The sequence below is a fragment of the Hemiscyllium ocellatum genome, chromosome 2 (assembly GCF_020745735.1).
Source record: "Hemiscyllium ocellatum isolate sHemOce1 chromosome 2, sHemOce1.pat.X.cur, whole genome shotgun sequence".
Classification (NCBI taxonomy): domain Eukaryota; kingdom Metazoa; phylum Chordata; class Chondrichthyes; order Orectolobiformes; family Hemiscylliidae; genus Hemiscyllium; species Hemiscyllium ocellatum.
Window position 1 is genome coordinate 90,943,797 of NC_083402.1, and position 26,604 is coordinate 90,970,400.

General features: G+C 42.4%; 1 protein-coding gene across 7 annotated transcripts in view; it reads left to right on the plus strand.

Annotated features, from left to right (window-relative positions):
* aopep (aminopeptidase O (putative)) overlaps positions 1–26,604 on the plus strand; it is a 345,719-nt gene that overhangs the window by 161,540 nt on the left and 157,575 nt on the right. For all 7 annotated transcript variants that reach the window (XM_060838362.1, XM_060838356.1, XM_060838381.1 and 4 more), the window contains exons 8-11: positions 2,549–2,651; positions 11,757–11,864; positions 12,257–12,300; positions 14,619–14,679. In XM_060838362.1, the coding sequence (XP_060694345.1) occupies positions 2,549–2,651; positions 11,757–11,864; positions 12,257–12,300; positions 14,619–14,679 (316 nt within the window). The remainder of the gene's footprint in view (positions 1–2,548; positions 2,652–11,756; positions 11,865–12,256; positions 12,301–14,618; positions 14,680–26,604) is intronic.

The following is a 26,604-nucleotide window of genomic DNA, read 5'->3' on the forward strand; positions in this document are numbered from 1 at the left end:
CCTTGAGAAAGGGTAAGGTGTACATCCCAATGGTGGCTCAATAACAGTATTTCAATTGTTATTTTTTACTGACATTAGTCAGTTCTTTATAGTAGTTTTGATGCCAGTGAATAGCCTGAGGAAAAAAAACAGCAGAAATTTATTACGAATCCTGAATTTCAACTGTTGCATTGCAGAAGTATCAGATCCACCTACTTTTAATGCTAACATTTTCAAATGTTAGAAGGCAGAAAGCCTGTATATACAAATTTAACATGATTAGTGAAAGAGGTAATATGAGGACTGGTTTTTGTAGTGTGATATTTAGATTTATAATGCTCTGTCAGCTAAGGTAGTCTACATGAAAATTTGATAAATATTTGAGATAGAAAAATGTTGCCAGGATATGGGGAATGAGTTGGGGAGTGGGACTAGTCAGATTATTCTTTTACAGAAGCAGTGCAGAATTGTTGGCCCTCTGTGCTATGCTATTGTAAGATTCTAATAACTCATCCTGAAAAATTTCACTTAGCTTTAGGCAGTGTCCTAGTGGGATTATCCAGAGACTCAGGTAATTTTCTAGGGACTGGATTCAAATCCTGCCACAGGAGATGGTGTAATTTGAACTCTATAAAATCTGGAAATATTGTTTGAAAAATCCATCGGGTTGGGGCGGCATAGTGGCACAGTGGTTAGCACTACTGCCTCACAGTGCCAGAGGCCCGGGTTCAATTCCCGCCTCAGGCATATAGAACATAGAACATAGAAAAATACAGCGCGTACAGGCCCTTCGGCCCTCAATGTTGCGCCTATCCAAGCCCACCTAACCTACACTAGCCCACTTTCCCCCATATACCTATCCAATTCCCGTTTAAATGCCCATAAAGAGGGAGAGTCCACCACTGCTCCTGGCAGGGCATTCCATGAACTCACGACTCGCTGAGTATAGAATCTACCCCAACATCTGTCCTATACCTACCACCCCTTAATTTCAAGCTATGCCCCCTCGTAATATCTGACTCCATACATGGAAAAAGGTTCTCGTGGTCAACCCTATCTAAACCCTTAATCATCTTGTACACCTCTATCAAGTCACCCCAAACCTTCTTTTCTCCAATGAAAACAACCCCAAGTGCCTCAACCTTTCCTCATACGATCTTCCTACCATACCAGTCAACATCCTGGTAAACCTCCTCTGCACCCGTTCCAGTGCCTCCACATCCTTCCTATAGTATGGCGACCAAAACTGCACACAATACTCCAGATGTGGCCGCACCAGAGTCTTATACAACTGCAACATGATCTCAGGAGTCCGGAACTCAATTCCTCTACCGATAAAAGCCAGTACGCCATATGCCTTCTTCACAGCACTATTTACCTGGGTGGCAACTTTCAGAGATCTGTGTACATGGACACCAAGATCCCTCTGCTCATCCACACTACCAAGTATCCGACCATTAGCCCAGTACTCCATCTTCTTGTTACTCTTACCAAAGTGAATCACTTTACACTTAGCTACATTGAACTCCATTTGCCACCTTTCTGCCCAGCTCTGCAGCTTATCTATATCCCGCCGTAACCTGCCACATCCTTCCTCACTGTCAACAACTCCACCGACTTTCGTATCATCCGCAAACTTGCTCACCCAACCTTCTGGCCCCTCCTCCAGGTCATTTATAAAAATGACAAACAGCAATGGTCCCAAAACAGATCCTTGTGGAACACCGCTGGTAATTGCACTCCAAGATGAACCTTTACCATCAACTACTACCCTCTGTCTTCTTCCAGCCAGCCAATTCCTAATCCAAACCTCCAACTCCCCCTCAATGCCATACCTCCGTATTTTTTGCAGTAGCCTCCCATGGGGAACCATATCAAACACCTTACTAAAATCCATATAAACCACATCTACCGCTTTACCCTCGATCACCTCCTTAGTCACCTTCTCAAAGAATTCAATAAGGTTTGTGAGGCACGACCTGCCCTTCACAAAACCATGCTGACTATCCTTGATCACATTATTCCTATCCAGATGTTCATAAATCCTATCCCTTACAATTCTCTCTAAGACTTTGCCCACAACAGAGGTAACACTCACCGGCATATAGTTACTATATGTCTGTGAGGAGTTTGCACGTTCTCCCCGTGTCTGCGTGGGTTTCCTCCCGGTGCTCCGGTTTCCTTCCACAGTCCAAAAATATGCAGGTTAGGTGAATTGGACATGGTAAATTGCCCGTAGTGCTAGGTGAAGGGGTAAATGTAGGGGAAGGGGTCTGGATGGGTTGCTGTTCGGAGGGTCGGTGTGGACTAGTTGGGCTGAAGGGCCTGTTTCCACACTGTAAGTAATCTAATCTAATCTTTACAGGAGGACTTTTTCATTTTTCATCGGACTTTGCAGGACTAGAGAATGCCTCCATGAAGCTGCACATTCCAACATTAGTCTCCCAGAATCACTGCAAATACATGTGATACTTACTGTAACTTTGTTGCTGGTTTGCGGATTTCTGATAGAGAATTGATACCCTACTATATTTTGTGATGTTTTGATGGAATTGTTTTCATTTTACAGACCTAACAAACAGAATACTGGTGCAGTGAGTGACTCTGGGTCAACAATCGTCAAACATGGTCTAAATGCAGGAAAAAGTTTTATGCAAGTCCATTATCTAAAGGTAAGAACTTTAACAAACATTAATTCACGCAATGTTACAGGTAGTGACTTGGATATATTCCATTGTAATTGACTGCTGCAACTTGCTCAAATTTGAATGGAAGGCGATGGCCTAGTGGTACTATTGCTAGACTAGTAAATCCAGAGACCCAGGGAACCTGGGTTTGAATCCCACCATGGCATAAATAAAACAAAAATATGGAATTAAGAATCAACTGATGACTATGAAATAATTGCTTGTTGGAAAACTCCATCTGGTTCATTAATGTCCTTCAGAGAAGGGAAATACGCAATTGTCACCTGGTCTGACCAACATGTGACTCCAGACCCACAGCAATGTGGTTGACTCTCAGTTGCTCTTGGAAATGGCCTAGCAAGCCATTCAGTTGTACCAATTGCTACAAAGTCCCAAAGAAATAAAACCGAATGGATCACCTGGTATCGACCTAGGCACTGGAAAATACAATGGCAGAGCCTGCAAAGTTCTCCTCACTAGCATCTTGGGGCTTATGCCAAAATTGGGAGAGCTGTCTCACAGACTAGTCAAGCAACAGCCTGACATAGTCATACACACAGAATTATACCTTAAAGACAGCATCCCAGACACCACAATCATCACCCCTGGATATGTCCTGTCCCACTGGCAGGACAGACTCAGCAGAGGCACAGTAGTATACAGTCGGGAAGGGGTTGCCCTTTGAGTTCTCAATATTGATGCAGGAACCATGAAGTCTAATGGCTTCAAGTTAAACATGGGCAAGGAAACCTCCTGCTGATTACCATGTACCATCCTCCCTCAGTTGATGAAGCAGTACTACTCCATGTTGAACAACACTTAGCGGAAACACTGAGGATGGCAAGGGCACAAAATGTATTCCGGTAGTGGACCTCAATAACCACCATGAAGAATGGCTCAGCAGCAGTAATTTTGATAGGGCTTGTTGACTCCTAAAGGATATAGCAGCTAGACTGGGTCTGCAGCAGGCAGCGAGGGATCCAACAAGAGGGAAAAATGTACTTGACCTCATCCTTACCAAATCTTCCAGCCGCAGATGCTGGATGCACCGTGGGCGGCACAGTGGCACAGTAGGTAGCACTGCTGCCTCACGGCACCAGAGACCCGGGTTCAATTCCCGACTCAGGTGGCTGACTGTGTGGAGTTTGCGCATTTTCCCCGTGTCTGCGAGGGTTTCCTCCAGGTATTCCGGTTTCCTCCCACAGTCCAAAGATATGCAGGTCAGGTGAATTGGCCATGCTAAATTTCCCTAGTGTTAGATAAGGGGTAAATGTACGGGTATGGGTGGGTTGCACTTCGGCAGGTCAGTGTGGACTTGTTGGGCCGAAGGGCCTGTTTCCACACTGTAAGTAATCTAATCTAATCTAATGCATCTGCTTATGACAGTATCGGTAAGAGCGACTCCACACAGTCGTTATGGATACAAAGTCCCGCCTTCACATCGAAAATAACCTCTATCCTGTTGTGTGGCACCATCACCATACTAAATGGGACAGATCTAACAGCCCAAGACTGGGCATCCATGAGACACTGTGGGCAATCAACAGCAACAGAATTCTACTCCAGCATAATCTGTGACCTCATGGCCTGACGAATCTCCCACTCAACCATTACCATCAAGCCAGGGGGATCTCTCTGTTCAACGGAGAGTGCAGGAGGACTTGCCAGGAGCAGCACCTGGCATATCTGAGAATGAAGTGTCAGCCAGATAAAGCCACCAAACAGGACCACTTGCCTGTCGAACAGTATACTGAGCAAGTGATAGATATGATCCCACAACTAACGGATTAGATCTAAGCTCTGCCACATTCATTCTAAGTTCTACCACATTCATTTGTGAACGATGGTGGATGATTAAACAACTCATTGGATGAGGAGGCTGCACAAATATCCCTATCCTCAATGAAGGATGAGCCCAACACAGTGTAAAAGATATGTCTGAAGCTCTTGCGGCCATTTTCAGCCAGAAGTGCCAAGTGGATGATCCATCTCTGTCTCCTCCAGTGGTCCCCAGCATTACAGATGCCAGTCTTCAGCCAATTAGCTTTACTCTACGTGATATCAAGAAACAGTTGGAGACACCAGATACTGCAAAGGCTACAGGCCATGATAACAATCTGGCAATAGTGCTGAAGACGCGCTCCTGCACTTGCCACTCCTGTGGCCAAACTAGTCTAGTGTAGTTACAAGACTGGCATCTACCTGACAATGCGGCACAGTGGCTCAGTGGTTAGCACTGTTGCCTCACAGCGCCAGGGACCCTAATTCAATTCCAGCCTCAGACAACTGATTGTGTGGGGTTTGCACATTCTCTTGTCAGCGTGGGTTTCCTCCGGGTGCTTTGGTTTCCTCCCACAATGCAAAGATGTTCAGGTTAGGTGAATTGGCCATGCTAAGTTGCCCACAGTATTCAGGGATGTATAGGTAAATATAGGATAGTGGGGTGGAGAAGTCGGTCTGGGTGGGTTACTCTTTGGAAGGTCAGTGTGGACTTGTTGGGCCAAAGGGACTGTTTTCACGCTGTAGGGATTCTGTTCTATCTATAAGAAATGTTGGAAATTGTCCAAGTATGTCCTGTGTCCAGTGCGGCACGGTGGCTCACAGCACCAGGGACCAGGGTTCGATTCCCGCCTCAGGTGACTGTCTGTATGGAGTTTGCACATTCTCCCTGTGCCTGCGTGGGTTTCCTCTGGGTGCTCCGGTTTCCTCCCACAATCTAAAGTTGTGCAGGTCAGGTGAATTAGTCATGCTAAATTGCCCATAATATTAGGTACATTAGTCAGAAGTAAACATAGGGTCGGGGAATGGGTCTGGGTGGGTTACTGTTCGGAGGGTCGGTGTTGACTTGTTGGGCTGAAGGGCCTGGTTCCACACTGTAGGGAATCTAATCTGTACATAAAAAGCAGGGCAAATCAAAACTAACTCGACCAGTTACTGCCCTATCAGTCAACTCTTGGTCATCAGTAAAATGATGGAAGGTGTCATCAACAGTGCTATCAAACAACACTTGCTCAGCAATAACCTGCTCAGTGAAGCCTAATGTAGGTTCCGCCAATGTCAGTTAGCTCCTGACCTCATTACAGCCTTGGTTCAAACATGGACAAAAGAATTGAATTCCAGAGATGAGGGGAGGGTGACAGCCCTTGATATCAAGGCTGCATTCGACTGTGTGGCATCAAGGAGCCATGGCAAAACTAGCATTAATGGGAAACCGGGCAAACCTTTCACTGGTTGGAGTTATACCTGGCACATAGGAAGACGGTTGTAGTCAGAGGTAGGTCATCTCTACTCCAGGACATCACAGCAAGAGTTCCTCAGGGTAGTGCCCTAGACCCCACCATCTTCAGATGCTTCATTAATAACCTTACCTCCATCATAAGGTCAGAAGTGGGATGTTTGCCAATGATTGTAAAATATTCAGCACCATGTGTGATTTCTTAGGTACTGAAGCAGTCAGTGTCCAAATGCAACGTAATCTGGACAATATCCAGACTTGAGCTGACAAGTGGCAAGTGACATTCGCACCACACGAATGCCAGTATGAGACAATCTAACCAACGCCTCTTGACTTTTAATGGTGTTACCATCACTGAATCCCACACAGTCAGCATCCTTGGGGTTACCATTGACCAGAAACTCAACTGGACTCACCGTATAAGCTCAGTGGCTACAAAGAGCAGGTCAGGGACTACGAATACTGTGGCGAGTAACGCACCTCCTGACTCTTGAAACTAGGTCGACCATCTACAAGACACAAGTCAGGAGTGTGATGGAATACTCCCTAGTTGCCTGGATGAGTGCAGCTCCAACAACACTCAAGACGCTTGGCACCATCCAGGACAAAGCAGCCCACTTGATTGGCACCACATCCACAAGCATCCATTCCACACCGATGTTCAGTAGCAGCAGTGTATACTATCTACAAAATGCACTGCAGAAATTCACCAAAGATCCTCAGGCAGCACTTTCCAAACCCCGACCATTTCCATCTAGAAGGGCATGAGTAGTAGATATATGGGAACACCATCACCTTCAAGTTCCCCTCCAAACTAGTCACCATCCTGTCTTGGAAATATATTGACATTCCTTCACTGTTGCGGAGACCTTGCACCGAGCTGCTACAATATGATGTTCCTTTGAAATGTTTATCTGACTTTAATGTCAATCCATTATCCTTTAACAATGTCTTATTTCTAACTTATTTTTTAAACTCTCTAAAGTAATGCAACTTTTTAAAATTTTGCTTCCGTATCCAAGATTTGTACCTAGGTACTTATACCTAAGATGGCACCATAAGAGACAGACATTGTAAAAGCTTTTCACTGCACTTTCACAATGGAGTACACGTGACAATAAAGGATATTCTGTATTCTATATTCTCAACTTTGGTTGTTGGATCAAATAAAATTTTTCATAACTGTTATATAAGGGTATTAAGAGATTTGGAACAAAACAAGTAAATAGAATTAAGGTGCAGATCAGCTATAATCCTGTTGAATTATGGCTCATTGGTCTGAATGGTCTGCTTTGCTTTCATCCAATTTGAAGTTGAAATCTTAACTAGCGCTCTCTGTACAACCAAAGACACTGTCATCCATTGCACTTTCCCTGCCAACATCATTTTATAGCGCAGAAGTATTTATGTTGCTCATTTGTTATGTTGGAGTGACGTACAGTACTGCTGTATTGCCTTCTATATGAGAACATAAGCACCAGGAGTGGTCCAACTGGCCCTGCGAACCCGCTGTGCCATTCAGTAAGAACATGGCTGATCTTCTTGTGGCCTCAGTTGCACTTACCACCCTCTCACCATAACCCTTAATTTCTTCACTATTCAAAAAATTATCTATCTTAGCTTTAAAAACATTCACTGAGGAAACCTGAACTACTTTATTGGGAGTTTGCTATAGGTCTATAGCAATACCAACAGAGACACTGAGGAGCAGATGGGGGGCAGAGTTTGGAAAGATGCAGAAGTAACAGAATTGTTGTCATGGGTAACTTCAACTTCCCTAATATTGATTGGAACCTCCTTCGTGCAAATAGTTGGATGGAGCAGATTTTGTCAGGTGTGGCCAGGAAAGATTCCTGACTCCGTATATAGATACGCTGATGAGAGGGAAGGCTATATTGGATTTGGTGCTTGGCAACGAACCAGGTCAAATGTCAAATCTCTCACTTGGACACAATTTCACCATGATAGTGATCATGGAATGGGATAGGAGCAGACAGAATGGGAAAGATTTAATTGGAGGAGGAGGACTTATAATGCAATTAGGCAGGAACTGTGGAGCATAAACTGGGGACAGATATTCTGAGGAAATGCAAGACTGAAATATGGAGGTTGTTTAGGGAGCACTTGCTCTGAGTGCTGGATAGGTTTGTCCCACTGAGACAAGGAAGAGATGGTCAGGTGAAGGAGCCTTGGATGACAAGAGATGTGGAACATCTAATCAAGAGGATGAAGGAAGCTTACTTAAGGTTGAGGAAGCAAGGTTCTGATAGGGCTCTAGAGGGTGAGATGGTAGCCAGGAAGGAACTAAGAGTGGACTTAGGAGAGCTAGAGAGGGCATGAGAAAGCCTCGGCAGGTAGGATTAAGGAAAACTCCAAGGTTTCTACACTTACGTGAGGAACAAGAGGATGGCCAGAGCGAGGGTAGGGCTGATCAGGGATAATGGGAGGAACTTGTGCCTTGAGTCAGAGGTTGTGGGGGAGGTCCTTAATGAATACTTTACCACAGTCTTCACTAGTGATAGGGACCTTGTTGGTTGTGAGGACAGCGTGAAACAGTCTGATATGCTTGAACTGGTTGATGTTAGGGAGGAGGATGTGCTCGAAATTTTGAAAAACACAAGGATTGATAAGTCCCCTGGACTAGCCGGCATCTCTTCCACTTCCCTTACCTCAGCCCTTGAAACCCACCCCTCCAACCTGCGGTCCTCGCCTATCACCCCAACAATCGCCGGATACAACGCATCATCCACTGCTATTTCCTCCACCTACAGTCATACCCCACTACCAGAGATATATTTCCCTCCCCACCCCTTTCAGCTTTCCGCAGAGACCATTCCCTCTGCGACTCCCTCGTTAGGTCCACACCCCCACACCAACCCACTCTCCACTCCCGGCACCTTTCCTTACCACTGTATACACCACCCCTCACCTCCATCCAAGGTTCCAAAGGATCCTTTCACATCAGGCAGAGATTTTCCTGCACACCCAAACCCTGGTGCAGTGGCCCAGTGGTTAGCACTGTTGCCTCAGCATCAGACACCTGGGTTTGATTCCTGCCTCAGGCGACTGTATGGAGTTTGCACATTTTCCCCCTGTCTGCGTGGGTTTCCTCCGGTGTTCTGATTTGCTCCCACAATCCAAAGATGTGCAATTTAGGTGAATTAACCATGCTAAATTGCCCATAGTATTCAGTAATACGTAGGTTAGGTGCATTAGTGTGGGGTAAATATAGAGTAGTAGGGGAATGGTTCAGGGTGGGTTACTCTTCGGAGGATCATTGTGCACATAGAGTCATAGAGATGTCCAGCACGGAAACTGAACCTTCGGTCCAACTTGTCCATGCCGACCAGATACCCCAACCCAATTCTAGTCCCACCTGCCAGCACCTGGCCCTTATCCCTCCAAACCGTTCCTATTCATATATCCATCCAGATGCCTTTTAAATAGTACAATTGTACTAGCCTCCACCACTTCCTCTGGCAGCTCATTCCATACATGTACCACCCTCTGCGTGAAAAAGTTGCCCCATAGGTCCCTTTTACATCTTTCCCCCCTCACCCTAAACCTATGCCCAACGATTGGTTTGGAAGGTAGTTTGATCTTAGAATAGGTTAAAGCATTGGCACAGCATCAAGGGCCAAAGGGCCTGTGCTGTGTTGTACTGTTTTATGTTCTATGTACTTTACTGGGCAGGAAATTGCACAGATTCATAGCCCAATTCAATCCTAAATTTGCTTCCTCTAACTTTGAACCTATGCCTTTTTGTTGTAGTTTCATCTGCCAGTGGAAACATCCTCCCTGCTTCTATCTTCATAATTTTATATGTTTCTATAAATTCACCCCTTATTCTGCTAAATTCCATTGAATATAATCCCAGTCTATTCTGTCTCTCCTCATAAGCCAACCCTCTCAATTCTGGCATCATCCTAGTGAACCTTCTCTGCACCCACTCATGTGCCACTACATCCTTTTTCAAGTAAGTAGACCATAACTGCATGCAGTACATCAGTAGTGGCCTCACCAGCAACCTATGCAGCTGTAACATATCCTCCCTGCTTTTAAATTAAATCCCTCTAGTGATGAAGGACAAAATTCTGTTTGCCTTCTTAATTACATGTTGCACCTGCAAAGCAATCTTCTATGATTCATGCACAAGGGCATTCAGGTCCCTCTGCACTGGAACAGAGAAGGTACTGGTGTTGTGAGTGAAGTGTTCAAGCTCTTTGTGAGAGCACGAGGCAATGCCGATGTAGCGGAAGAAAAGGTGGGGGAAGATGCCAGTGTACCTGTGGAAGAGGGACTGCAGGAAGTCGCAGGAATAGCTGGGACCTATACAGGTACCCATAGCCATCCCTCTGGTACTTCAATGACTGTTTCGGCACTGCCTTCTGCTCCCTTGATGAGCTTGAACTGTTCATTCATTATATCAACATCTTCCACCCTGACGTCAAATTCACCTGGATAATCTCTGACACTTGGACCTCTTTGTCTTCATCTCCCGTGACTGCCTTTACACTGACATCTATATCAAACCCCCTCCCTCCCCTGTAAAAACGTACCCCTTTAGTTCCAATATCTCCACATCTGCTGTGTCTACTTCCAGAATGAGTGATTCCACTCCAGGATATCCCAGATGCTATGCTACTTCCAGGACTGTAATTTCCCCTCCCCTGTTATCAACAATGCCCTCAATTGCATCTCCTCCATTTCCCACACCTCTGCCCTCAAACCCCACCCCCTCCCCACTCCTGCAATCACAACGAGGATGGAATCCCTCTGGTCCTCACATCCCACATCATCTTCCACCTCTGGAGCCTAGAACTACACGGCCTCAACATTGAATTCACCAGTTTCCAAATCTCTCCTCCCTCATCCCATTTCAGATCCAACCCTCCGATTCGGCTGTGCCCTCTTGACCTGACCTACCTGTCCCTCTTCTTTCCTACCTATCCACTCCACTCTTCCCACTGACCTACCACAACCACCTCCTACCTTTGCCCACCTCTCGCCATCCCAACTGTCTTTTCCCTAGCCCCATCCCCTATTTATTTCCCAACCCCTTCCCCCACCCCAGTCCTGATGAAAACCCGAAACGCTGACCCTCTTGCTCCTCAGAAGTTGCCTAACCTGCTGTGCCTTTTCCAGGCTACACTTTATTGACTCTTATTTTTGCATTTTTCAAGTATCTTAGTTTTTATTAAAACACATATATTTGCATTGACACATCCATTGACATAACCATTTTTTTAAAGCATTTATTTATCTGAATGTTACTTGATAGTGACCTTACCGCAATGAAGAAGATCTTGGTAAATTCTTAGATGTTGTTGTGGTTCTGTTCGCCGAGCTGGGAATTTGTGTTGCAGACGTTTCGTCCCCTGTCTAGGTGACATCCTCAGTGCTTGGGAGCCTCCTGTGAAGCGCTTCTATGATATTTCCTCTGGCATTCTTAGATGTTCCTTGAAATTATATCTATTTTGAACCTTGACACAAGTTGCACTTTTTTCATGCTGAGTTGGATGAAATGTAGGATTTAGACATTTATTTTAACAGGAGAAGTAGACTGGATTAGAACAGATGCAAGATTTACTGACATTGTAAAGAGTATAGTGCTAAGTAGATGTTAGTGGTCTTGAATGCCAAAACAAAAAAATGTACATGTTCAGTCATTTGAGTGAAACTATACAAGGAAAGATGATGAGAATCAAGATGATGATCAGATTCTGTTTTATGTACTGAAATCTTACTAGATGTTTAGATAATAGGTATGAATATACATCTTGAAATTACAATCCTATGATTCATCTATCACGATTAAGATTCTCTTTGATTTTACAATCATTTTTTGTTCACAGGGTTATTTTGTTCTTCATTATCTTGAGAACAGAGTTGGACAAAAAGCATTTCTGAAGTTTTTCAGGCTGTTTGTGGAGAGATTTCATGGACAACTGATACTTTCTCAGGTGAGTTTGATTGGTGAAAATTGTTTTGCAGCAATCCAATTCTGTAAATGTGAGATATGAAATTAATAATCATCAAAGCACTTGAATGACAACATATTGTTTTATGTTTTATTCATGGAGGCACGAGACACTTTTTTTTTCCCCTAGTCTGATTTCATGATATTGTAAACACAATTGAAAACTTCCTAATAGTTGGTGGAAGACTGTAGATGAAGTGCCTTATTTCTTCATTTACACACAAACAACAGTGTATTAGTATAAATCTACATCAGAGCTTATATTTTGAAGGGCAAGTGAGCACAGATTTAAGCATGATGAAATAAATTGTCTTAATAGCTCAGAATTTTGGATTGTAATTACTGTTGTCACAGTTATTGTTATTTCAAAATTAGGATTTCCTGCACATGTTTATGGAGAACTTTTCAGAACTAAGAAGGTATGTAGGAAATGCATATGATTTGTTCTGTTAAAACATGATTTTCACAATAAGACATTGGGAAGAGAGAAAATTGTATTTGGTGAATGAAAGAAGTTTCCATTATCATTATTATGCCTTTTTATAACATCTGTTTATTGTTTAACAAATTAATCTTTTCCATTATAAAATAGTGAGTGTTTGTTTTGATATATGCTCTGTATTTTCATAAAGTTAGAGTGAAACAGCATAGGAGGAATATGGCCATGAGGCCTTTGTCATCTCTTGATAAAGACATGCAGTTAGTCCCACTCTTTTGCTCCTCTCCATAGTTCTACAATGTTTCTCCTTCGCCCATTTATCTAAGTTCATTTTCAAAGTTGTTGTTGTTGTGCTTGTTTCCATTACCTTTTCTGATGGTGAGTTCTAGAACAGTTGCCTCAGTTGCTTTTGCTCATCAACTTTTAGATCTGAGCCCTCTGTTTGTGAACCTTTCTGCTCTTAGAAACAGTTTCTTCTTGATGACTCCATCAAAACCCTTTATGATTTTGAGTTTTTCAGTCAAATTCTCCTCAGATTTATGTGTTCTATGGAGAATAATTCCTCTTTCTCTATCCAAAAAGCTGTCATCTTTCATCTCCAATGACGTTTTCATAAATCTCTTCTGCAGCTTCCCTAAAGTCTCAATATATTTTATAAATTGCAATGTCCAAAATTGGCTATAGTCCTCTTGGGCCTAACCAGCATTGTATAAATATTTAGCACAACATCTGTGCTTTTGTGCACTCTGGAGCAGGAAAGTCAATGTTTTGGGCCAAAAACCTTCATCAGACTCCGAGGAGGAGGAAAGTCAATGTTTTTTGTCGAAATTCTTGAAAGGTCTCAGTCTGAAATGTTGACCTTCCTGCTCTTTGGATGCTATCTGACCTGCTGTGCTCTTACAGCTTCACATCCGTTGACTCCACCCACATGGATTGTCTGGTTTATCACTTTCTGCACCCCCTTTAAAATTGTACTAGTTAGTTCATGTCACCTCATTTAATTTTTCCTACCAAAAGTATTCACTTCATCTTTGCATTAAATTTTATCTGCCATGTATAAACATATTTCAGTGTATGTATTTTAGAAGTCTGCTATTATCCTTTTTACTGTCCACCACATTTCTGAGTTATGTGGGTTTGTAATTTGAAATTCTTAACTTGCAGAGCTTGAAATTCTGCTTTGTATTCCCAAGTTTAAGCCATATATATAAAAGAACAGTGACTCAATGTACTGCTAAATTTTTTCATGTGCACAGATAATTTGTTTGGTGTTGCTTTTAATTTTTTTCATTGGTATTCTGCATGGCAATTTACATGCACTAACTTCTGAACAGCTGTGCAGTGATAATTTATCCGTACTCTCATTATCTGCAATATCCCACTTCACAACTTCTTCAACACATGCAATTAAGTTAGTCCATTCCAATAAAATTTCTCTTCAATAAATATGGATTTTCCTCTATATGGATCTGGAAGGATCTGAAAGGAATAATTCTTATAATCCTTTGAGTATTGTGGGCGGCACGGTGGCACAGTGGTTAGCACTGCTGCCTCACAGCACCTGAGACCCGGGTTCAATTCCCGACTCAGGCGACTGGCTGTGTGGAGTTTGCACGTTCTCTCCGTGTCTGCATGGGTTTCCTCCGGGTGCTCCGGTTTCCTCCCACAATCCAAAGATGTGCGGGTCAGGTGAATTGGCCATGCTAAATTGCCCGTAGTGTTAGGTAAGGGGTAAATGTAGGGGTATGGGTGGGTTGCGCTACGGCGGGTCGGTGTGGACTTGTTGGGCCTGTTTCCACACTGTAAGTAATCTAATCTAATCTAATCTAATCACTGTGATAATCTCAAGAAGACATAGTAGAAAAATAAAGTAAGATCTAACAGGAGACAGACTCATGGCCAGACTCTTCTAAGAGTTCTTGTTGAAACTTGGAGCCTATTCTTATAACCTGTGAATAATTGCTGAAATGCAATAAATTCCACCTTATATTACACTGAGAAACACATCTTGTTAGCCAGAAGGTTAGCTACCCCCATGCACACCAGACCATGTAAACCCTTAAAGAACCCACACACTAGAAGAGCTGGATGGTAGTGCACACAATCTTTTCATTTTTCAATCCATAATTTATGAAGTGCCTGTTAATTTTTTCTTGGATTATTGTCTCTGAATATTTCCCCACCTCTGAGTAGCCAGCTATTAGATTTTATAAAGAATTCAGAAATTTCTCTGACTTTTTAAAAATATTTGTATCAGTTGATATTTTGCTCAGGTTTCTCTTTTTAATTCATTCATAGTCAGGGGTTGTCCATGGAAGTTATTTTTGAAAACTGGCTGGATGTGGCTGGAATACCAAAGGTAATTTCTCTTTTTTATTCCCTCATAACATCAGTAATATCTAATTTGCTTGTCTTTAGATTCAAACATACTGTTTCTTAACTCTTTATTGTGTGTATGTAGGTGTTTACAAAAGACTGAGTACAAACCAATTCCTGAAAACTAAGTTTTGAAAGGTTTTACCTAAAAAAAAGTCCGTGATATGTCAGCATGTCAGCTACTTTAGGGTTTACCAACAGCTTTATGAAAGCAATCCCTCATCAGAAAAATTAATAAATAATGTTGCAAATTTAAGAAGGCATTGTAAATTTACATAATAATATCACTGAAAGGATACTGAAGAATTAGAAGAAGTGCAGTAAAAACTGCTAAAATATTACTGGATTTGAGAAGTTGCAACTATTTGAAAAATAAATAAGGCTGAAACTCTTCTCTAGGAAAAAAAATTAGAGGGGATTTTTTTGACAGTGGTTAAAATAATAAAGATGTTTGGTAGGATGGATCTGAGACAAGTGTTTTATGTTCTATCTGAAACCAGAACAGGGTTGAAGAACGATAAAATAAACACAAACACAAATAAAATTGAGGAAAGATTTCTTTAGCATGAATTGAATGCGCAGCTTGCTGTCACTGGCTGAAGTAGTCAGTATTGATGCATTTTTGTTGGATTCGATGCTGACATTGAAGAGAAAGGGAATAGATTGATATGAGATGGGATAATGTAATTAAACATGAATCTTGAAGAGTATAAATACACATGGATCAGTCAGTCAGACGGCCATTTTCTGTGATGTAAATTCTGTGTAATTGTGTTTAATAGCATTGATAATAATAATGCCAAAAACAGCCAAGAAAGGAAAACCTAAGTACAAATTCAGGGTTTTCTATTTACTCTTGTACATTATTGTAGCCTTTTAATGTGGTTATTTTGGCTTTAGCAAAATTAAACATCTCTTTGAACTTTGCAAGCAAAATGCAATTTTGAGATTAAGTTTAAATAAAATTTGATGCTGAAAAAGGTTAAGCATTGTCATTATTTCAATACTGTGGCTGATTTACTGAGTGTCCTGCATTTTTCAATGTAATTTAGTTATTGTGACAATTCACAATGGAACATTGGAGCAAAGTTTAGTTTCCCTTTCCATGACAAGAGTTATGTAAAGGGAAACTAAAAGAGTTTTCTGAGTTGATGACTGATGTTGGCTGTGAGATTGTTTTTTAAAATATTTTTGTTAAACAAATATTAAGTTCAGAGGAAAATGTTTTCTCAAATTTGTGGAAGTAAATGTATAGAATCAAAGAAGCGAATCAGAGAATGATTGCAACATGATTGGAGGACTTGTTGATTATGCACTTTCTGTCTGTTTTGCCATTGTCCTTTTAATTGCATGTGTTTAAATTTTGCTGACAAGTGCATTATATGACACTTACCAAGCATCTTTGGAAATCTACATGCATTACATTAACTCATAACCCTTACTAACCCTCTTTTACCTCATCAAAAGTCATTCTACTGATGAAACACAAAATGTAGTTATAGCAGAGCATCTTTTGCAATGGCTTTTCTTCCTGTTCCCTCACTGTTACTTCTAGTGGTCCCCAAAGATTAGTCTTTGCCTCTCATTTCCTGTTTCACATTGACATGCTGCCTCTCAATGACATCATCCTATGCCAAGCATTACTTTTCAAACAAACAGTAACAATATTTTGATCTACCTCAACATCACCTCTCTTGACTTCTTCACTTTGCTAAGCGCATTGCGTATTAGAATGGGAATGAGCAGAAATTTCCTTCTTCTAAGTTCTGGAGGAATATGGCCAGGAGCAGGCATTTGGGACTAGTTTAGTTTGGAATTACGTTCAGCATGGACTGACCAGACTGAAGGGTATGTTTCCATGCTGTATGATTCTACATGTTGGGAAGACTGTAAGCATTGCCTTTGATTCATGCTCCAATCCATACCTCAAATTCCATCTCTCTCCCAGGCAATTGTCTGAGACTTTACCAGATAGTTCACAATCTCAGTGTTATACTTGACCTTGAGAAAAGATACTTTCGCAGATATGCAATGTAACTAGGATGGTATTTCAATCAATGTAACATTACCTGTTTTGATATGCTTCAATTCACCTGTTATTGAAACCCTCATTTTATGCTTTTGCCACCTGATAATTCTTATGTAACCATGTGGCTGATGTCTTACATGCTATGGTCTGTAAACCATTAGAGGTAGCAACAAGAGTAGGCTATTCACCCTGTTAAGTCTGCTGCACCATTTAATAGAATTATGGTTAATCTAACATTCCTCATGTCCACTTTCTTGCCCTTTCCCTGGAACCATCAATTCCCTACTGATCAAGAATCTATCTATCTCAGCTTTAAATATAAAGAAGGACTCTTCCCCACAGCTCCTTGTGGCAAGGGGGGTCCAAAGATTTTCAACCCTCAGAGACAGGAAATTCCTCCTCATGTCAATCTTAAATTCTAAGACTACGCTGTTTGAGTCTTACACACTCCTATGAGGGGAAACATCCTGTCAGCATTTACCCTGTCAAACCCCTTAAGAATCCTATATGTTTCAATGAAATCACATCATTCTTCTAAACTCCAGTAAGTAGAGTCCTAACCTGTTTTCACCATTACTCATTAGACAATCCCTTCATACCAGCTATCATCCTCGTGAACGTATCTGAATTTCTTCCAATGAAATTATCTTTTAAATAAGGGGACCAAAACTGCTCACAATACTCCAGAGGCGGTCACCCTAGCACCAAGCAATTTTAAAGTTTATGTACAACAGGCCTTCTCTTATATTCCAATATCCTTGAAATAAGGGCCAATGTTCTATTAGCCTTCCTGACGACGACGACGACTGTGTGCTAGCTTTTGTGTGTTTTATGCAGAAGTACCCCAGGTCCCTCTGTGTTGCAGCTTTCTACAGTGTCTCTCCATTGAAATATTATTCTGTTCTTTTGTTCTCCCTTTCAAAATGAACATCCTCACATTTTCCCACATAATACTCCGTTTGCCAACTCTTTTGTCCACTTACTTAACCTATCAGTATTTCCCTAAACTGTTTGTATCCCTCTCACAACCTGCCTTTCCACTTATTTTTGTGTCATCTCCAAAACTGGCTATAGTACATTCACTTCCTTCCTCTAAATCATTAATATAAGTATTCTAAACAGTTGCGGTCCCAACACTGGCCTCTGCGGAATCCCACTGTTCATAGAGTCATAGAGTTCTACAGCACAGAAACAGGCCTTTTGGCCCAAACAGGTCCATGCAAACCAAAATGTCCAAGCAATCTAACCCCATTTCCTTACACTTGGCCCATATCCTTCTCATCCTTTCTGATCGACGTATTTGTCCAAATGCCTTTTAAATGGTATTAATGTACCTACCTCAACCACTTCTGCTGGCTCCTCATTCCAATTTCCTACCACCCACTGTGTATTTATTCTTTCTCCTCTGACCTTAAACTGATGCCCCCTAGTCTTCGATTCACCAGCCCTGGGAAAAAGACTGAGTGCATTCACCCTATCCATGCCTCTCATGATATTATACACCTCCATAAGGTCCCCCGACAGTCTGCTATGCTCTTTAAAGTCCTAGCTTGTTCAACATCTCCCTATAACTTATCCACTGAGTCCAGGCAATATCCTTGAAAATTTCTTCTGCACACTTGCCAGTTTAATAACATCCTTCTCATAATAAGGTGACCAAAACTGAACACAATACAGAACCACCTCGGTTATCTGAACATCAAATAACTGAACATCGAAAATCTGAACGTCAAATATCTGAGCATTGAATATCCAAACATTTGATTATCCAAATGTTTGAATATCCGAATCTTCGATTATCCGAACATCGAATATTCAAACATTTGATTATCCAAACTAAATACTCCCCACGCATGTCATTCAAATAATTGAGGTTGCCCTGTACACCAAGTGTGGCTTTACCAACGTACTGGAAACTGCAACATAACTTACCAACTCCTATACTCAATGGTCATCGGTTGCCTGAAAAAGAAGCTCTTATCGCCATTCACTGTTGATGTCCCTGAACCAATTCTGTATCCATGCGAATACACTCCCTTCAACACTATGGACTGCTATTTTTATGCCATAACCTTTTGTAAGGTACCTTGCCGAATGCTGTTTGGAATTCCAAGTACAACTATAAGACCATAAGACATAGGAGTAGAATTTAGGCCATTTAGCCCATCGGGTCTGCTCCACTATTCAATCATGGCTGATGAGTTTCGCATCCTCATTCTCCTGCCTTCTCTTCATAACCCTTGATTCCCTTGACAGTTAAGAACCTATTTATCTCAGTCTTAATTACACTCAATGACCTGGTCTCCACTGCCTTCTGTGGCAGTGAATTCCACCGATTCACCACCCTCTGCCTGAAGGAGTCTCTCCTTATCTCTGTTCTAAAAGGTCTTCCCTTTACTCTAAGGCTGTGTCCTTGGGTCCCAGTCTCTCCTACCAATGTAAACACCTTCCCAACATCCACTCTGTCCAGACTAACCCATCTACTGGTTCCCCTTTATCCAGTCCGGTTGAAACTTCGTTTAAAAAACTCTTAAAAAATTAGTGAGACATGACTTCCCTTTCATGAAGCAGTGCTGAAACTGCTTGATTAGATAATGATTTTCCAAATGTTGTGCTAATACTTCCTCAATAATTGATTCCAATATTTTCCAACAATAGATAGCTGGCTAATTAGTCTATAGTTACCTGCTTTTTGCCTCCCTTCCATATTGAATAAGGGTGTTATATTCACAGTTTTCCACTTCTCCAGAATCCAACTTGACACCATCAAAAGCTCTGTTGCCCATATCCTTCCTCACACCAAGTTGTGTTCATCTAAGACCCCAATGCTCAATGATATAACTTGGTTTTGATCAATCAATATCTTGATTTTAAAATTCTGATACTTGTTTTTCAGTCTATCCCTGGCCTTGCCCACCCTTGCTCTGCAATCTCCTTCAGCTTCATGTCCCTTAGAGATATCTGTGCTTGAGTAATTCTGATACTGCACCTTTAATGGGTGTGATTTTGGATGCCTAGGTACTAAGCTCTGAAATTTCCTTCATGAACATGTAACACATTACCCTCCCTCAGAACAGCTACTGTCATTTCTGCTCAAAGAACTTTATTCTATCATTAATCTACTGAATCCCTCAAGACACGCAAACCATGAAGCCTGACAGATGACATCCTTGTTTTCAGGGACTGACAATGAGGACAATTTTCTATGGTGCAGGGATGATGCCCTTTTGATTGTTTGCACTCTTTTAATTTATGCAAGGATATAGGCCTGTTAACCAAATGGGTAAAAATTCGGCAGGTGGAATATAATGTTGGAAACCATGAGGTTATGCACTTCGACAGGAATAATGGAGAAGCTCAGTATTATTTAAATGGGGAAAGATTGCAGAAAGGTATAAATCAGAAGGATTTGGAATTCCTGGCCATGAATCACATAAAGCTAGTGTCAAAATTCAGCAGGTAATAAGGAAGGCAAATGGAATGTTGGTCTTTATTTCAAAAGAGATGGAGTACAAGAGTAGAGAGGGTTTGTTAAAACTATATAAAACCCTGTATACTGTAAACAGGTTTGGGCCCCTGATCTAAGGAAAAATATACAAGCAATTGAGGCAGTCCAAAAAAGGTTAAAGATCATACAACCCCAGGTTATAGCCCAATAGGTTTATTTGGAAGTACTGGCTCTCGGAGTGCTGCTCCTTCATCAGGTAGCTGTGGAGAAGGATCAGAAGACACAGAATGTAATGCAAAAGATCACAGTGTCATGCCATCGAAATGCAACGTGTTAATGAACCGAAACCTGTACCCATTCTAAAAAAAAAGGCTTAACAGCAATCTAGGTCTGTTCAATATATTGTTTCAGTTGCATGACACTGTAATCTTTTGGTACAAATTCTGTGTCTTATGATTCTGCTCCACAGCTATCTGATGAAGGAGCAGTGCTCCGAAAACTAGTGCTTCCAAATAAACCTGTTGGACTATAATCTGGTGTTGTGCGATTTTTTAACTTTGTCCACCCCAGTCCGACACCAGCTCCTCCACATCATAAGACCAAAGAAGGGTGACTTGGCTGATACCAGGTATGGAGGGACTGCCTTGTGAAGAGAGTTTAAGGAATTTTGGCTGTTGCTCATTGTAATAATGAAAGGCACACAAGATTCTTCGTAGACTTCATAGGGTGGATACAGAAAGGTTGTTTCCTCTTGTGGGCGAAAGTGAGTACTGCAGATGCTGGACATTAGAGTCAAGAATGTGGTGCTGGAAAAGCACAGTAGGTCAGGCATTATCCGAGGGGCAGGAAAATTGGCATTTCGGGCAAACGCCCTTCATCAGGAATGTGGCTTGGAGCCTCTGGGATGGAGAAATAAATGGGAGGGGGGGGGGTTCTGGGGCTGGGGGGAAGGTAGCTGAGAGTGCAGTAGGTGTTTGGAGGTGGGGGTAAAGGTGGTACGTCAGAGAGGAGGGTGGAGCGGACAAGTGGGAAGGAAGATGGACAGATGGGGTGGGTCATGAGGATGGTGCTGAGTTGGAAGGTTTGAATTGGGGTAAGGTGGGGGGGAGGGCAAATGAAAATGATGAAATCGATATTGATGCCATGGGTTTGGAGGGTCCCGAGGCGGAAGATGAGGCGTTCTTCCTTCAGGCATCGGGTGGTAAGGGAGTGGCGATGGAGGAGGCCCAGGACCTGCATGTCCTCGACAGAGTAGGAGAGGGAGTTAAAATGTTCGGCCACGGGACATTGATTGGTGCAGATGTCCTGGAGATGTTCTCTGAAGTGAAGTCCTCTTGTGGGAGAGTATCAGACCAGAGGGTATCATCTCAGAATAAGTCTTCACACATTTAAGACAGTGATGAGGATGAATTTTGCTTCAGAGCTTTGTGAACCTGTGGAAGGTTTTATCTCAGAGGGAGGAAGTGAGGACTGCAAACGCTGGAGATCATCATCGAGAGTGTGGTGCTAGAAAAGCACAGCAGGCCAGGCAGCATCCAAGGAGCAGGAGAATCATTGTTTCGGGTATAAGGCAGCATTGCTGATGAAGGGCTCCTGCCTGAAATGTTGATTCTCCTGCTCCTCAGATGCTGCCTGACCTGCTGTACTTTTCTAGCACCACACTCTTGAGTTTATTGCAGAGGGCTATTGAGGCTGGGCTGTTAAGTATATTCAAGACAAGAGCCAGATTTTTAATCAGTAAGGAACTCAAAGGTTATAGGAAAAAGACAGGAAGGTGGAGTTGAGAATTGTCAGAGCAGCCATGATCTTATTGAAAAGCAGAACAGACTCAATACGCTACATTATATGGTCTTAATTTCTTTTCAAAACTGAGCAACTGTGAAGAGATCTCTTGCAATTTTATTTTTAATCCTTGCTAACCTTGCCTGCAAGTGACAAGCGGCGAGCCTCTGAAAATTCTGAGGACTTTTGAAATACGAACCTCATTCAAAGAGACCAACACGAGAATGAAGGCCGTATTCTATTCCATAACTTGAAAAATGTGGCACATTTACTTATCAGTTTTTACATGATAACAAATCTGTACGTAATTGCCATCATATATGTAATTCTTCCACATATCAGCAACATTCCTGAATTGTGTGCTGATCATTTCACTGATTTTTGGCAAACTCATTCCTGTTAAATGCATATTTCATATAGATGCAAACGTACCTCAATGGTGCAATAATGTTAATAGGTATTACTTCATGTTATAAAGCAGACTGAGAAGGAACTTCCACGTCTTCTTGACCTTGAAGTTAATAAGAAAGGTGGAAATCAGCCTACACTTTGGATCTCATCCATACAAGTAGTGAAGAAACCCAAAAGCAAGCAAAAATTCCGAATCTGCATTGGTATATATTCACAAAACTGGCCCTACAAAGAATTTGATACTGATAATCGCCAACTTAATAGAGAGAGTGCATGGTACTAAACATGAGATCTTGATCAGATGGGCCAATGGGTTGAGGAGTGACAGATGGAGTTTAATTTAGATAAATGTGAGGTGCTGCATTTTGGGAAAGCAAATCTTAGCAGGACTTATACAATTAATGGTAAGGTCCTAGGGAGTGTTGCTGAACAAAGAGACCTTGGAGTACATGTTGATAGTTCCTTGAAAGTGGAGTGGCAGCTAGATAGGTTAACGAAGAGGCTATTTGGTATGCTTTCCTTTATTGGTCAGAACATTGAGTATAGAACTTGGGAGGTCATGTTGCAGCTGTATAGGACATTGGTTAGGCCACTGTTGAAATATTGTATGCAGTTCTGGTCTCCCTACTATTGGAAAGATGTGAAACTTGAAAGGGGTTAGAAAACATTTACAAGGATGTTGCCAGGGTTGGATGATTTGAGTTACAGGGGAAGGTTGAATAGATTGGATCTCTTTTCCCTGCAGCATCGGAGGCTGAGGGGTGACCTTATATAGGTTTATAAAATATGAGGGGCATGGATAGGGTAAATAGACAAGGTCTTTTCCCAGGGTGGGGGAGTCCAAACTAGAGGGCATAGCTTTAGGGTGAGAGGGGAAAGATATGAAAGAGACTGAAGAGGCAACTTTTTCATGCAGAGGGTGCTGTGTGTGTGGAATGGGCTGCCAGAGGAAGTGGTGGAGGCTAGTATAATTACAACATTTAAAGGCATCTGGATGTGTATATGAATAGGATGGGTTTGGAGGGATATGGGCCGGGTGCTGGCAGGTGGGACTAGATTGGGATGGGATACCTTGCTGGCATGGACGAGTTGGACCAAAGGGTCTGTTTCCATGCTGTACATCTCCAGGTCTATGACTTCTGAAAGCTTGGTTTCAATATAGGATAGCATTAAATAGAGATTTTCGAAGAATTTTGGAACCTGCAGGAATCACAGTTCACGTTACACTTCCTTGATGTCACGGCTCAATAGGATAAAATAGTCTTTATTGTCACATATTCTCAGTGAGTATAATGGAAAGTTTATACATCACCAATCATCAACTTAGATACAAAAGCACCTAGGTACTGCTTCTTTTGTTACAGAAGTAAAATCTCCAACAGTACAAAAGAAGAGTCAGTACAGCAGATCAAGCTGGCTCTTACCTTCCTGTCCACACCGGGCCCTGGCTTCACACCACACCAGCGACATACTACGCTGGGAGGCCAGTGCAGGAGCGGAAGGTCACGATGCCATGCAAAGAAGCTGCTGCACCAGGCTAGGTGGTTGCCATGCCACATTGGGTGGCCTCCAAGGGAGGAGGCCTCTGCAGGAGGTCAGAAGGTTGCCTTGCCATGCCGGGAAGCCCTACAGAAGAAGGCCGCCATACCAGACCATTAGGTCACCACACCACGCCCTGAGGCCCATGCACCAGGTCCGGGGGTCGCCACGCCAATGCTGGGAGGCTGCTGCGAGAGTTTGGGAGGTTGTCATACTGGGAGGCCTCTATACCAGGCCAGGAATCATTGTCAGTGGCTAGGAGTCATTGCTTGTTGGAGGCTGAGAAGCGCCACTAGAGGCTGAGAATCGTCTCTTCTCACCGGAGGCCAGGAGTCATCATTGATGGGAAGGAACAAAAAAGGAAGAGAAGAAGGAAGAAAAAACACTAGGAGAAAAAAAAGAGAAGAAAAAAAAAAGAAGTGTGTGTGGAGTGGACAAGTTCTGGCTGGAATATCTGACTCTGCCTCCATTTTGCAAAATTGGTCTGAATTCAGCAGCTGGGCTGTTTCAACATAGAATTTAGTATGTGTTTCGAGGACATGAGGGGCCTGCTGAGCAGCATGACTTTTGCCTCTGTTGTCACACAGCAAGTGAACTCAAGGCCTACATATTTACCTGCAACATACAATTACAAAGGCTGTAGGATCCTACAAACACGCAAAGATCAGCAAGGCGGCCTTTGTGTGCAGCATCAAGAGATGGGGGAGATACTAAACGAGTATTTTGCGTCAGTGTTTACTGTGGAGAAGGACATAGAAGATATAGAATCTACAGAAATAGATGGTGACATCTTGAAAACTGTCCATATTACAAAGGAGGAAGTGCTGGATGTCTTGAAATGCATAAAAGTGGATAAATTCCCAGGACCTGATCAGGTGTACCCTAGAACCCTGTGGGGAGCTAGGGAAGTGATTGCTGGGGTTCTTGCTGAGATATTTGTATCATCGATAGTCACAGGTGAGGTGCCATAAGACTGGGGTTTGGCTAATGTGGTGCCACTGTTTAAGAAAGGTGGTAAGGACAAACTAGGGAACTATAGATCAGTGGGCAAGTTGTTGGAGGATGTACATGTATTTGCAAAGGCAAGGACTGATTAGAGATAGTCAACATGGCTATGTGCATGGGAACCCGGGTCTCACAATATTTATTGAGTTTTTTGAAGAAATAACAAATAGGATTGATGAGGGCAGAGCAGTAGACGTGATCTATATGGTCTTCACTATGGCGTTCATCAAGGTTCCCCATGGGAGACTAGTTAGCAAGGTTAGATCTCATGGAATACAGGGTGAACTTGCCATTTGGATACAGAACTGGCTTGAAGGTAGAAGACAGAGGGTGGTGGTGGAGGGTTGTTTTTCAGACTGAAGGCCTTTGACCAGTGGAGTGCCACAAGGATTAGTGTTGGGTCCACTACTTTTCGTCATTTATATAAATGATTTGGATGTGAGCGTAAGAGGTATAGTTAGTAAGTTTGCAGATGACACCAAACTTGGAGTTGTAAGTGGACAGCAAAGAAGGTTACCTCAAATTACAACGGGATCTTGATCAGATGAGCCATGGGTTGAGACGTAGAAGATGGAATTTAATTTAGATAAATTTGAGGTGCTATATTTTGGGAAATCAAATTTTAGCAGCACTTATACACTTAATGGTAATGTCCTAGGGAGAGTTGCTGAACAGAGAGATGTTGGAGTGCAAGTTCATAGCTCTTTGGAAGTGGAGTAGCAGATAGATAGGGTAGTGAAGAAGGCGTTTGGTCTGCTTTCCTTTATTGGTCAGAATATTGGGAGGTCATGTTGCGGCTGTACAGGACATTGGTTAGGCCACTGTTGGAATATTGCGTGCAATTCTGGTCTCCTTCCTATCGGGAAGATGCTGTGAAACTTGAAAGGGTTCAAAACGATTTACAAGGATGTTGCCAGGATTGGAGGATTTGAGCTTTAGGGAGAGGTTGAATAGGCTAGGGCTGTTTTCCCTGAAGTGTCAGATGCTGAGGGGTTACCTTATAGATGTTTGTAAAATCATGAGGGGCATGGTTAGGATGAATAGACAAAGTCTCTTCCCTGGCTGGGGAAGGTATGGTTTGGACGGATATGGGCCAGGTGCTGGCAGGTGGGACTAGATTGGGTTGGGACATCTGGTCGGCGTGGACAAGTTGGACCAAAGAGTCTGTTTCCTTGCTATACATCTCTATGACTCGAAGCCCAGAGTCTGCTAAGAATCAACATGTATTCTGTGTCACTTCAGTCCTGACTTCGCTAAACTATCTCCATGCAATCTGACTATGTAACATAAACAATATGTTTACTCAATATATTGTCAGAAATTTGTGAAAACGCCTGTTTTAACCCTGAGAAAATTACCACATAGTCATGGATGGGAGTCTAGTTGACTTAGATGCAGTTTTCCTGTGAAAAGACAAAGCAGGGAGCCCGCAAATCACAAAGATCTTGAACCACTGGTAAACTTGCTCAATAATTCACATATCCACCCGCCTTACTGAATAGAGCTTTTGATACTCAACAAGAGTATGAGTTGAGTATAAACCAGAGATGCTCATCATCCCTGATGAAGGGCTTATGCCCGAAACATCGATTCACCTGTTTTCGGATGCTGCCTGACCTGCTGTGCTTTTCCAGCACTACACTTTTGACTCTGAGCTCCAGCATCTGCAGTCCTCACTTTCTCCAAGCTCAAAC